The sequence below is a fragment of the Macaca mulatta genome, chromosome 6 (assembly GCF_049350105.2).
Source record: "Macaca mulatta isolate MMU2019108-1 chromosome 6, T2T-MMU8v2.0, whole genome shotgun sequence".
Taxonomy (NCBI): domain Eukaryota; kingdom Metazoa; phylum Chordata; class Mammalia; order Primates; family Cercopithecidae; genus Macaca; species Macaca mulatta.
Window position 1 is genome coordinate 182,484,103 of NC_133411.1, and position 14,465 is coordinate 182,498,567.

Below are 14,465 nucleotides of genomic sequence, written 5' to 3' on the forward strand. Positions count from 1 at the left end.
GCTGCCCACTGGGATTAGGAATTGCTATGGGGCAGAACGGCGAGGTTTCTCATTCTTCCCTGTTCTAAATATTCCTGTTGCTTATCAAGTGGGATGTTGGGCAGACAACCTGAGTTTTAATTCTTAGGTCTAACAGAGGAGCTGCCTAGTCCCCACTGTAGAGATGTCCTGAACCTTGGGTTGGATGCAGAGACTAGATGGCACTTTGGGATCTTCCATGGAGCAGGATGAGTACCTTTGTGGGGAAAATACACCATATATTTGGCAGTCAGAAAGGCTAAAATAGACTTCTAGTATGCACCCATATTTGATTCTCCTCTTCTTCTGGGAACTTCCAAGGGACTATGGGAGAATTTTTTAAATGACATACTAGTCTTGCCCTTTAGGAGCTGTTAGACACACATACAACTATGAATTAAAATGTTTCTTAAGCAAACGTGACTTTTAGTGTGCACCTGGAAGGCTTGCTGGGGCCCTCCACATCTCCGAGTCTGGGGTGGGGGCCACATTTGTAACAAGTCCCAGGGTGATGCTGATGCTGCTGGTTGGGGATTATCTGTTCAGAACCACTGTTGTAATGGATGTTAGCACTTATTCAGTTCACTGCGCTAGTGGGTGACACAGAATGCATAGAAACCTTGACCCTCCACCCATCTGATGAGTAAATAGAGGCTAAGGCAAAATGATGGAAACAGGATAAAACCATTCCTTAAATTTTGCTACAGAAGCCACAAACCTCACTAAAGGCCAAAAGATAAAATGATCAGGACTGGGTTGAGGTGAGCTGGCAATACCAAACATCTAAGCTGGTAACCGGAAATGTGCCAGAAGCAAGGACCTCCATAACAATCACAGATGCCGTCCCAGACAAAAGAACTGGGCTTCAAAATGATACCCGTCTTCCTGCCTCTGCTGACCCCCACCTTACATGATGGGGCTCTGAAGATACTCATGACTGCAATTGGCTTGCAAGTGTTGGTAATATTTGTTCATGTATTAGCTCTGTGTTTTACTGGGCTTTTGCAAATAGCAGCGGTTTTTCCAACTAGAGAGAGAGAGAGGCCTAACTGGTTTGAGGTCAGTGACAGCTAATTTCTTGTTTAGGAAAGAATTAAGCAAGGGTGTGTTTAAGAGGTGGAAGTTTTTGGTGGTCTTGTCTTCCTCAGGATCTCAGAACATACAGAGTTTTTCCAGATTCTGCATCACAAACCCAATTAAAGCATGAGAACTCAGTTGAGGATGCGAAGACGCTTACCTGGTGACCAGTTCCTAAGGAGGAAGAGGCTGGCTTGCTTTCCCCTAACCCTTCTGGTGCTGTTGTCTTGACTCGTCTTCTTGTGTATGCCAATCTGAATATGGTTACCCAAACCAATCTAGGCATGTCTTCCCTTTCAGTGTTGCTAAGAGCCAAAAAGTCCATCGTCTATCCCAACAGTAATGATGTGCCCAGTTACCTCTATAATCTCATGTTCTGCTCCATTTTTTTTCAAATGAAATAATGTCTAATCTAGGTGACTCTTGGCAGATATAACACAATGACTTAACACAAAAAACAATAGAAACTCTTTGGTATTTGGCACATTTAACATTTTGTGAAAATTAGGGTGTTTCTCATCAACTGGCCCAGCCATCTCCAGTAATAGAAAAAGCAAAGTAAGAGAACTGAGATGAACCAAAAACTGTCTTCCAAAAACATATATAAAATACAGTTAATGGAGCATTTGGGGGCAGAAAGGGTGAAGCTTTCTCTGGGATTTTGCCCTTTTTGTTGCTAGTTGAGGTCAGTGCGGGATAGGCAAGATGTTGGGAGGGTCAACACAAAGTAGCCATGTGAAGGATGCCTCACAGAGAACATCGCATTAAAGCTATGCGGTCCTGTAAAGACACTCCAGGTAGTCTGAGCAGCTTTTCTGCAAGCACAGGACTGGTAATTCTGGCCACTCCGTGTCTGCCTCGTAGTAGAGAGGACTGGAGGGCCCATTCTCTGGGGTTAAGAACTTTGTTGACTCCTGCAACTGTAAGGCAGCTTGAAATGGAACTGCACCTACTGGGTGGGAACAGACCACACTTCAGATATAACTTGCACCTGTCTTAAACGTGTGGCCAGTTTGCTTTAAAATGAGGGCACATGCTACCAAACATCTTGCTGAATATGGTACTGCAGTCCTAATATAGGGGTATTCATGGTAAAGGTGGAAGTGGAACCTTTGTCTTAACAGGGAACCAACTGAATTGGTTAAGATTTTGATCAGATTAGCAGTAATATGCAGTAGTAGACTCAACCAAGAACCAGACTCTTAGTTTGACATAATCTTGGATATATTATCCAAGGCTTATTATACACAGTATGTTCAGAGGCCTCGCAGCATCAGCATCACCTGGCAGCTTGTCAGAAACACTCCTAGGTCCCACCCCAAAACGTCTTAATCAGAAAATGCATTTTCCCCAAATCCTCAGGTGCTACTTCTGCACACCCAAGGTTGACAAACACTGACACACACACCATGGACTACCTCAACTAAAGACTAGTGTCAGTAATGGCTCAGGGAGGAGAGAAGCAGCCCACTTCTAGCCACACCTCCTAGTTTCATAGTTCTAAGTTCTAGGTACCAATGCTCACTGCCAGTAGATCACGTGTGGTGCACAGAAATGGCAGAGGCAGAGCACAACGGCTGCCCTTCCCAGACCTGAGGTCTAAGCTTCAGCTGAAGCTTCGAAGTAAGAGTATCAAATGATTTTATTATGAAAGATAAGCCATTTATTGACCATTCACTTCTAAAAAACCACAAATGTGAGGATAAAATAAACATACCCAAGATTCACTGGCCCCTTCAGGACAGGAAGCAGCCCTGGACAGACAGCCTGCAAACGAGTTTCCTTATGCCTACTGTCTGAACTTCTCACACATTCTAGGATTTCATGTCTCATTACCTATTACAAAGGAAAGGAAACTGGCTAGAAGATTCATGTACAAGAAGGTCACAACTTTAAAGCTATCTGATGCTAATGACTTGTACAATCTGGTTTGCAAACTCTGAGAGACAGTATCAAATAAACACTGTCAAAGACAACTCCCAGCTAAACTTTACTGTCATTGTTCTCTGAAATTGTCTTTGGGACTGGCTATGTTCTCACTGTAGCTTCCGTTTATTCCACCACACAAACCCTAAAGTCCACGCGCAGTCTCCATGTTCAAGTATAAAAGTCTGTTTCAGGACAACCCTGGGTCGCTGTAGTGTTTCTCTCTGTAGTGTCTACTTGGTGTCATGCCCTTGGACAGGCTGGCCAAATGGCAGCACAATGCAGGGGGCGACATAGTCAACTTTCCCACTGCCGAACTTGCTCCCCTTTCAATCTGGTCACTGCCCGTAGTCAGGGTTGAAATCTTGAGATCAGTGACGACCTTGGCCTATCTTCGGTCTGAAGTTGCACTCTTACGTAACCCAATCCACTTCTTCACCAGAAATTAGCTTTCAAAAGGTGTCAGGTATATTCTAAAAAGGAAAGATAATCATATCCAAATGTTATTTATTGATAAGAGACTATATTCACTTTTATGTTCCTAAAGAAATTTACAATTAAAAAGACTTAAAATGAATGTTTTACACTCCATATAGGACTCAAGGGCTTCTCTCGATAGAGGCGCAAAAAGACAATCCGGATGCTCTTGCGTTGTTCATCACTGACGCTCAAAATGCCCTAGTCAATTCACCTCACTTACTGATTAAGAATAGGCATCCCAGAGAATCTTAAAAACCGAACACCAACATCAGAATGAAGGGATAAAATATACCCCAACGGTCACCAACAATGGCTAAGAGTCCACTGTTAACTTCATCACTGCTCATACTAATGTCTCCCAAAACCTGCAAAAAGCATTCTTTTGTACATCTAGAGCTTTTTAAAAATTACATTTAATTCCAAATTTAATTTTAAAAGGGGGAGTGTTCCTAACAGAAGAATCCCATGGTAATCAATAGTGGTAAACAAACTCCTTCTAAATTCACGGAATTGAGTCGCACTCAAAGCGGACTCTGAATCCCATTTAGGATACCACTTCAGAAGGCACTGCTTGATTTTAAATAAAATCGCAAGCCCAAGTTAACTCATGTCCAGGGGAGAGACTCACTTAAACATTTCAGCAAAATAAGACTCTCATTTGAATCTCCCTTATGCACACCAATCATCCCAGTTGATTTCTAATGAAGCATCTATTCATAGCTTACATGTTTAGCTCTGGTGGAACAGAAAATCAGTCTAATTTCTGATTAGTTCTCAGTAAAAAAATGACTCATAACAGTAGGTGAAGTCCATCTGCAGTAAATACTTTCTGAATGATCCTCAATTATGGCCTACCCCATTCCTATCCATTTTACATATCTACAAGCCAGAGATGCATGCTCCTGGACAGAAGATAGGATACTGGACCTTAGGAAGTGTCCTGAGATGGAGCTGGAGGGTCCTGGCCTTCAGGCTCTGGAGGGGGTGCTGGCACAGCTGCTTTTTTCTGGGCCGCCAGGAACTCATGAATTGCTCGTTCTATTTGTGGCCTGAAGATGTGGTTAAGTTTTGGATCCACCACCTGAGAAATAATCCTGTCTACTCCAGCTTCCAACATCCCTGACCTTGTGGAGACAAACAGATCATTCTGTTATTTAGTTCCTTTGGGATTCATCTTTAGCCCCAATAAGTGTCATGTGGGAGCCCAATAAATGTCCACCTTCAAAGCTACAGCCCATCCAGGGAGTTTAGAGGTCAATCCACTTACCACATACAGCTCAAGCTATTTTCACTTTCGAGGGGCAATTCTCAACCAGCAGCTGTTATTCCTACTGCACAATCTTATCCACAATCACCCAAACTTATACAAAGGAGCAAAACAAAAGTAAGTGGGCTGCCCCCAAACAACAAATGACAGCATGGCAAGAAAGAATCTGACACGTGTGGCGCTGAAAACCTTCCTCATACTGTCAAAGCCAGTGAGCTTTGAATTTCCCTCCATTTCCTTCAACATTTATTCTCTTGATAGCCTAAGCAGAAGCTCCAGCAGCAACCTGTTTACTAATCCTCACATCTTAAACAAGGCAGATCAGTCAGGGCTGGGAGTATTTACATCACCAGCAACTCACCATGGCCTTTAGCGGCGGCTGCTACCTGTAACACATAATAAGCAACTCGGAGGCAAACAAGAAATAGACAAGAAACAAATTAGTTCCCAGCTCTGGAGAGCTAAATTACATCCCCAATCCTTTCTGAAGTAGAGCAAAAGTCAGAGCATATCAATGTCTATATTCAAACACTTGGGACAGGGTACTGGAAATGATGGTAAGAGGAAATAAATCACATTTGGACAGTCTGGAAAACAGCCCATAAGGTTCAAAGTGAAGTGTTCTTCTCAAAGGATTGAAATATTCCAATACCATCACAAGCATGTGGGCAGGTTTTACTTATTTTCCCGTAGACTTGAAACTTTGGAGGCCATTTAAGCCCTTGGGCAAAAATAGGCCAGGCAGCAACTGGGTAAATAGTCTGTCAGGGCACAGCAAACGAAAGACATGAGTAAATGTACATCATGACAAAGACGAGAAGCAGGCCCTGAACTGGGAAAGATGATTAGTGTGTAAAGTGCTTCCCGGATTCAATGGTAACTAACAGCTTATCGACAGGAAGCCTAGATGTAAATACACCACCACCAGAGCACTGAAGGGCACATTTTCAGGTAGACCAGGCATTCGACAGTATCTGCCCTTAGTGATGAGCATTGTTAAATACAGCACACTTAGCATCAGGCTATGGGTCAGTTATAAAGCAAAGCCACCTCTCCTCAGTCACAAGCCAATACCTTTCCAACTTTACCAAACCACTTCCTGAGTCGGATTCACAGGGGTCTTTACTAGATGTAAAAGCTTGATATTATGAACTAAATGCCTGTGTCCCCCAAACTTCCTATGTTGAAATCTAATCCTTAATGTGATGGCATTTGGAGGTAGGGCCTTTGGGAGGGGATTGGGTCATGAGGACAGAGCCTCCATGAATGCAATCTATGCCCTTACAAAAGGGACCCCAGGAAGTTAGCTAGCTCTCTTCACACCACACAAGAACAAGAAGTAGTAGGCAGTCTGCTGCCTGGAAGAAGGCCTTCCCCTGAACCTGACCATGCTGCCATCTTGGTCTTGGACTTGTAGCCTCCAGAATGGTGAGAAGTACATTTCCATGGTTTACAAGCCACCTAGTCTACGGCGCTTTGTTAAAGCGTCCCCAACTGACCAAAACCCCTGATCAGGGGAAACCAAGTACCAAGGGAGTGCAGCTCACTTTCCTGGAGATTCTTAAAGCTTTTGAGGAAAACATAAAATCTTGTCAGGAGCCTAACGTAGAAGATGGAATGAACAAATATTGTATAGTTAAAAGAGTTATTTGTCATAATTCAGTTCATAAGTCAGTACAGGCTAATTTCCTGTTAAACCCTCTAGGCTGTGGCACTGGGTTACAGCATCTGGGCCAGAACAGCTAGGCCAGTGAGCCAATGCTCTGAAGGCCTGCAATGTCCATCTGCGGAGAGCACCCGGGGGCAAGCAGAAAGTCTGCATTTCAAAACTCCAGTAGATTTTGCCTCAAATTCAAAATGCTAGCGAGAATTGTGGAGAAATGTCCCAGTATTAAAGCCAAGTTCATGTTTTCAGGTTAAACACATTCTAAGTCAAATCAAAAAGCAGGAAAAAAAAAATTTCACCGAGGTGGTAAAAGCTATGAAGAGAAGAAATGATTGGCGTAAAGTCAGGAATACAGCAAACTTCTGAAAGGAGGAAGGTATGTCTGGGCCTAGGCTATTCTGGGAGGGTGTGAGTTCATTTCTTGACCTGGGTGATTAAGGGATGTTCTCATTATCTGTTTTACTGTATTTCTGTGCACTTTTTGGTATTACAATTCCTACTAAAGAAATGCAAAAAGAAGTGCCACATGGATTCTTCTAGAATGACATCCATGCTCATTATGGAAATCAACAGCAATGTTAACAGCCTTCATACAATTACGGCAACTTTCCAAGTATTTCAAAATGTTCAATGTTTTGATTTACTCAAGATAGGGTAAACACAAGTGACTTCAGCTGTGAAATAGGTTTTTTGTGAGGATGAGTGATATATGTAAAGACCAGTGCCAGACATGTAATAAAGAGTTGCTCAGTAAGGGGCAGCTACTGTCCCCTTCTCTCTGAAAGAGCCTGGTGCCACCAGTCTGCTCTCTGCAGAAAGGGAAAGGCACTCGGTACTGACCCCAGAATGACAAGGCACCGGGCATCTTCTGCTATCAGGCTTCTTCCCAGCATTCAGCCATATTGGAAGTACTAGCCTGTTAGTAAAACACTTTTAAAAACTTTAAAAATCTAAAAATCACTGCAGATTCACAGAAGTTGTGAAGTGTCCAGGGAGTTCCACATGCACCCTTCACCCAGCCAGCTCTAATGTTAGCACCTTGCATAACTACAGTGCAGTATCAAAACCAGGAAAATGACACTGGTCCAATCCAGACCTTATTTAGACTTCAGTTACACTTGCACTGACTTGTGTGTGTAGCTCCATGCAACTTTACGAGTTGCTGCACATAAGCACAGCACAACTCAGATACTTAACTGCACTATCGCAAGTTCCCCTCGTGCTACCACTTTCAAGTCACACTCGCCCCTCCTCCCATCCCTACCCCCAGGCAATCACTAATGTGTTCTCCCATTTCCGTAACTGTTAGCTCATGAATGTTATGACCAGATTCCATGACCCTCCTCCACTTTTGTGCCCAGTGACAGTGAAGTCACTCAGATAAGCTATCAATAGCACCTTCATTAACTAAGGTTCAGTTTGTTACTGTGAAGTACAATACTTTGTTAAGACTATGCCTTCCTGAAAGCGGCCACCATTACACTTTAGAGGTGGCAGCCCTGGTGGACTCAAAGAATTTAACTTACATTCACCTGTGAGAATAAAGATCCAGCTCCTCTTGCCCAAGATCCAAACCCTGATATCTTGGTATAAAACTCACATATATGTTTGGACGACACTGAAACTTCAAAGAGCAGGGAACATGTCTCATAATTTGGAATGTCTTTCGATGCACCCAGCAGAGATGCACACAAGAGGCCTTCACAGGCTGCAGAAACTGGAATTTCAATTGAGTACTTTGCTTACTTTAACCTTAACTGTAATAAAGGAGCAGACTGCTGCAACTCCTAAGTGATACTTGATATAAAGTCCCATCAACCTTGACTAAACAGAGACCTCAACCTTCTTGTGCATCACACTTGCGATTACTGCCTTTTCAAAAGCTTTAAATTCTGCTTACTTACTGAACCACACTCTGCCTCAGACCATTTCGCAATTGGTTTTTGTTCATTGTAGGATTCCATTCCTGCTTGTCCAGATGTGTTGACACAAAATTATCCACTTTCTGCCTCAGGTTTTGGTAAGCTGGCTAAAATGTTAAAAAGAGGAGGCAAGGTCAGAAGTTACATGCACCAAAGTTTTGAACTTAGTCTCTCAGAACATTGCTTTTCACAGAAACGTTATCAAGCCTAAATACACTTCCATTATGCATGACGATCACCATGCAGTGTGGCAGTCAGGAATTAATGGTTAACACAAGTGCCCACTTGATGGTGGGTGGGCACAATGCCAGGCGCTTTACTTATATTATTCCATTTACTTTTAAGTAACTCTACATGCAACAGGCCTGACATCAACCCATAGCCTGGACCCACATTTGAGCAGCCTGCAGCCAAGCCACCAGCTGAAGCCTTCCTAGCTGCCCCGTGAACATGTGAACCGTGCTGGTTATAAGCTGCTGAGATTCAGTTTGTTATGCAGCATTACTGTGGCAAAGTTTGCTAACAGGGAAATGAAGTTGACAAAGGAATCAGCAGGCCTCAATTCCACAACTGGCCTCTTCCGAAAGGCTGAGAAAGCAAACTCAAAGATTCCACTAAACCTGGAAAAGAGAAAGGCAAGGAAATGGGGGCAGAGGAGTAAAATTCACCGATACCATGTGCTATCTGCCTAGCAACGCCTTCTTTCTAGTAACTGTCTTCCTCTTTTCACGAGGGTAGGGCAGAGGGTGCCACAGGAATGGGTGCCTGAGCCATGCTAAGACAATGCACACATTCCCTGGGATTTCTCAAATTGGAGCTGACAGTCTCTCGAGAGGAAGAAGCTGTAAAATGTAATCAAGAGATGCTAGTAACCAAATGGATGATTCCACTCTGAAGCAACAGTAAAACAGGAATCAACAGAGATGAAAGACATAGAACGAGTGGGGAATATCTGGTTCCAAATGCATGCCTACCCTCTGGGAGAGTTTGTTCATTCAATCCTTCCTTGGATTCCATGAGGCAATAGATTCTCCCCTTTGCATAAAGCAGTTAGGATTATTTTTGTCCCTTGTAAGCATAAATCCTGATACCACACCTTCTACTCAAAAGAACTCACCTGGTTTGAGATGATACAAACTGTTTATTGAAAAAGGACAAAGGTCAGTGAACATCACCACCAAAACATGTAACAAACCCAGGTGATACAGAATAATCTCAGTTCAAGAAGTCAAAGGAACTCATGAGCCCACTCAACGTTTTACTGTACTACCAACCACTCCACCTGTTCGCTTATCAGTTCTATTTGTTTTTGGATGCACTGCAAATTACAGACATCTGTTCAATTTCCCCTAATTACTTCAGCAGTCTGGGGTGGGGCCCAATATGTGCAGTTCTAACAAGTTCTCAGGTGATGCTGGTGTTAATCCAAGCACCACACTTTGAGAACCATTGGGCTAAAGCAACGAAGGTCTCAGATAACATATGCCTGAAAAAACATTATCTTCAAGAATTAAAACAACCTGTAATAGAAGGAAGAGCTAAGGAGCTGAACATGGGAAGGTTCCAACCACTCTCCCTCAACAGTCGCTCAAGACAGTAGTCCCTTTCCCCTCAGGGGATCCGTTCCAAGACCCCCAGTGGGTGCCTGAAACCTCAGGTAGTACTGAACCCTATATACACTACGCATGAATTTCTTTGAGGGCCATTATGAAGTAAAATAAGGGTTACCTGAACACAAGTACTTCCATACCGCAACAATTGGGTAAATGAAACCGCAGAAAGCAAAACCTTGGATGGGGCGGGCTACTGTAGTCGTTTTTGTTTTAAAATCACACACAAAACCTAACGGAATATAAGAAATATGAATGGAGAATTTGTCCTAGGAAAGGTGAAAGCTCTGTCAATACATATCTGGGATGTATATGTATGAAATTACTTTGTTTCAAGGACAGTACTTCTAGATGGGATTTTCTTCTTGGAGAAGTAACAGTGTATACCACTTTCTCTCTCTACATACGTATTTACCACCTGGTTTACAGGTCAGTTTTCTATCCTAGACTATAAGCTTTGAGGATGGGGTAGTGACTTATTCCTGTAATCACACAGTTTGGCAACTAGAGGCCAATAAACGTTCAATGAATAAACAGACTAGGGTTTTTCCCTATCTGAAGGTCTAATTCTAAGCTCACAATCTTGCTGTGAGGTAAGCAAAATGTTTCCATGACAGGCTTTGGTAGGAGAAATTACTACCCTGTAGGAGTCCAGTGACAAGAGTCTCCTAACCTACAACCATAGTCGTGGTTAGGCAAGTTTTGAAAAGGGAGAAAATGAACATTCCAGCAACTACTGTATGTCTGATACTTAACACCCATTATTTCACTGAATCCAAACCACTCTGACAAGTAGGTAAAGTGAAATAGTGTTTTATCGGTGGGACTGACCTATGGCATTAAGATCTAAACTAGGCACCAAATCTCCTTTAATCAATGATGAAGTGCAAAATAAGGGTGCTGTTTCTACAATTTATCTTAATTCAACGCCGTACTAAAGTCTGCAAAACACTAAGCTAGAGAAAAGGTATAAACAGTTATAAAATGGTGAAGACTGTGTGTTCAAATCATTGTTTAATGCCAGCTTCTCAGTGGTGAGTACGGAACAGGTGGAAATTCTAAAGCACGCTTGCTTAACTACTTGGTTTCGAAGTTTGTTACTAAGGGCCTTAGAGGAGTTCCATCTTGGGAATGACAGGGTCTAGGCTCTAAAATCCACATCGAAACCCCAAGTTCGGAGAAGCGACTGGGTAAAATCACAGCTAGTAAATGACCAGGCGGGAACCCACGTGTGCATCGCTCAGAAAGCTCTCCGTACTGCCCCAAGCGGTGTAAGACCTCACTGCTGAGATTTTTAAGCTATCTTTTGTTTCGCTCTCGGCTTTCGAAAATCAAAGCTGCAACCCAGCGGCCTCACGTGCAGCCCCGCTCCCCTATGCCCAGGCGGCCGCAGCTACCTTGGTGTCCACGTCGGCCAGGCAGTCCCGGCGGAAGCTGTCAAAAAGGCCCCGGCTCTTGAGCTGCTCCACGATGAGAGCGATGAGCTGCGGGTCGCCGGGTGGCAGCGAGGCCGGGTTGATGGGGCCACCGCCCCCGCTGGCCCCAGTAGCGCCAGTCGCTGCCCCGGCAGAGGCCTGGCCCGCTCCGCCACCGCCCACCGCGCCCGTTCCCCCGCCGCCGCCGCCGTCCGCCATGGCTGTGCCCCGGGCCCACAAGGGAGACCGATAATAGCTTCTTCTCCAAGACAGAAGGCCTTGAACGTGTAGAGGTGGCGAAGGGGGCGGTGAAGGAGGAGGGCCCCAAGGCGGCAACGGCGGAGGTGACGGTGGTGGTGGCGGCGGTGGCGGTGGCGATGGCGGCGGGGGCGGTGGTGGGGGCGGCGGCGGCGAAGGCCAGCTCTGAGACAGCAGAGGTTGTGGCAGACGCGGCAGAAACTGCCTGCTCGATTCCAGGCGCGCCCTAGATGGCGTCGCCGTTGGCCTTTGCATTGTGGGGCGGGAAGTTTTCTGTAGCCATCTCCGGCGTTCTTTATAGGCAGCGGCCTAGCAAGGGAAACTACAACTCCCGGCAGGGCTCTGGCTTGCTCGTCGCTATTTCGCGGGGCAATATGGGAATTGTAGGCGCACTCCTCGTGATCGCTGCAACCCGCCTGGCCTTCCCCGCCCACTCTCTGCTGACTTCCCATTCAATCAACACGTCCCAGGAGTGCCTGATTGTAACAGTCATCTGTGGAGCTGGTTAAAAGTATAGATTACCAGAATTATTTCTTAAAGATTTTGACCTAGTATTTACGGATCGAGACCTAGCAATCCGTGCTTTTAGCATGCACCCCCATGTCCTCCTTGAACAACGTGTTCCGGGAAATTCCGGAAAAGTTGAAACAGTCAAACGTCTATTGTTCAGAAATTTGTGGGTTTCCCTCCTTTGGGTGTTAATAGCAATGCATACTCATTTTAGAAAATTGGAAAATAACGGAAAAGTGTGAAGAAGAAAATAAAAGTTTTCGTTAAGTCTCTCTTATATGTGTGTGGATTTCCTCCCAAATATTAAATATTGTCAATAATAATAAGCCAATATTGAATAATTAAAAAGTACCAGGAGTGATGCTATGCACTTTGCACGCACTGCTTCACAATAATCTAAAAAGCAGGCACATACTACCATTATTGCTATTTACAGACGTAGAAATGGAGGCAGAGAAAGTTTGTTAACCTAATCACATACCTAGAGGTAGAAGAGTAGGATTTGAACCCAGGTTTTGAGGATCTAAATCTCGCTTGTTTAGCCTGAGGTATCCTGAGAGCTAGTTGGTATCCCACAATAGGTAAGGCTTTATATCCTGAGTTTTTTTAAGTAGCCGCAATTCACCATTGGAATCCCATAGCTGCCACCATTTTCCTCTCTTCCCTTCATCTTTTGCCTATTGTTAGCTCAACTCCCCCTACCCAACCTCAGCAATTATGTCTGCTATTGTTATTTCCTCATCCTACACAAGCAGTAGAGGGGATGTAAATATCAAATTCTGCAATATCCTTGGCTCCTGGGAAGATGCAGAATTGGCAAAGATCCAGGATGTTCTCCACACCAATATTTAGTACTCAAGACAGTTTAAATTTTTTTTTTTTTTTTGAGACGGAGTCTCACTGTATTGCCCAGGCTGGAGTGCAGTGGTGCGATCTTGGCTCACTGCAGCCTCTGCTTCCTGGGTTCAAGCGATTCTTCTGCCTCAGCCTCCCGAGTAACTGGGATTACAGGCTCATGCCACCACACCTGGCTAATTTTAGTATTTTTAGTAGAGGTAGGGGTTTCCCATGTTGGCCAGGCTGGTCTCGAATTCCTGACCTCAAGTGATCTACCCGACTCGGCCTTCCAAAGTGCAGGGATTACAGGTGTGAGCCACTGCACACCTGGCCAAGAGAGTTTAACCCTCAAAAGAAACATTCAGGTGTTGGATTATACTCATCCTCTAACACCAGCTCATTCACAATGGGTCAGTTAATGACAAACATTCTTTCTTGATAGCTCACCATCTTTGAGATTACCTAATGTCTGTTTCTACTGGTTGACTCCACACTGATCACTCACCTTCAGCCCCTGGAGAAGCCCAGTGCAGGCTGCCTCAGCTCCAGGTTCTTTCTTCTACAAGCCCCTGATCACTCTGACTAGTCTCTTCTCCATTTTTGGCACCCCACACCTTACTCTCCTTCCTCAGGGAAAATTCTTCTGACCCCTAGATCCAATGAGGTCTTTCTTGCATGCGCAGACACTCAAAGCCTGATTTTTTGTAGCAATTATTATAATTGGAAGTGAATGAGTTACAGACAAATTGGCCACCTGTGTCCCCTGATAGAGTGTAAGATTTAGAACGGGGACCATGACTTGTTCATCACTGTGTCTCCAGCTCTTAGCACAATGGTTCTTAGCTCAAAGAGAATGTATAAATTCCTGTCTGTTTCCTAAAGCTGTGGGATAGCGTCACAGAGTGCGTGGGTAGGATTATGTGTAGCCATACTCTTCAGAAAAGAAGGAGCATTCTAGCAGGAGATGATGGATGAATCTGTCATGACTTAAATGGGTAAGTGATCCTGGAGATTGTCTGCACATGGTTCACACTGTGACAATTTCACTGTCTGTCATGGGGACCTGTGTCCTGGTTGCTGGGTCTCTGAATGTTGACAAGAGGGCTGCATTCTGTATCCATGACCTTCCCTCTGGAATCGAAGTAAATGGTGAGAGAGAAAAGGGGAAGGGGATGAGGAGTGAAGATGATCAAGCCGAAGGGAGGCTTATTATTTATCCAAACCATGGAATAGGAGGCCTCCATGACATCCAAAATGTATTCTTCCCCAGTCAAGAGACATGTAATACACACCAGCAGTCATCAGAGAGCGCCATTGCTGTATTAATAATCCAAAACATTCGGAAATGTCTGTGCAGAATACGGTTTTAACTTTGGTGTAGGTAGTAATCTGGTTTTCAGGTATCCTTCACGTAGCAAATTCTTGTTGCTTCTCAGCGTTAAAACTTGTCTGTATTAAGTTGCCCAACTCCAAAGATTT

The 14,465-nt window shown here is 44.3% G+C and overlaps 1 protein-coding gene across 2 annotated transcripts; it reads right to left on the bottom strand.

Annotated features, from left to right (window-relative positions):
* Positions 1-2,735: 2,735 nt before the first annotated feature.
* On the bottom strand, positions 2,736-11,842 carry BOD1 (biorientation of chromosomes in cell division 1). Of its 2 annotated transcripts, XM_001101185.5 has the most exons (4): positions 11,364-11,842; positions 8,339-8,463; positions 4,429-4,625; positions 2,736-3,494 (listed from the first exon to the last, which is right to left on the bottom strand). In XM_001101185.5, exons 1-3 carry the CDS (start codon positions 11,598-11,600, stop codon positions 4,430-4,432), a joined length of 558 nt encoding a protein of 185 aa, XP_001101185.4. In that variant the 5' UTR covers positions 11,601-11,842; the 3' UTR covers positions 2,736-3,494; position 4,429. The 2 variants fall into 2 exon arrangements, with proteins under 2 accessions (XP_001101185.4, XP_014996913.3); XM_015141427.3 differs by lacking the exon at positions 4,429-4,625.
* Between the last annotated feature and the right edge of the window lie 2,623 nt (positions 11,843-14,465).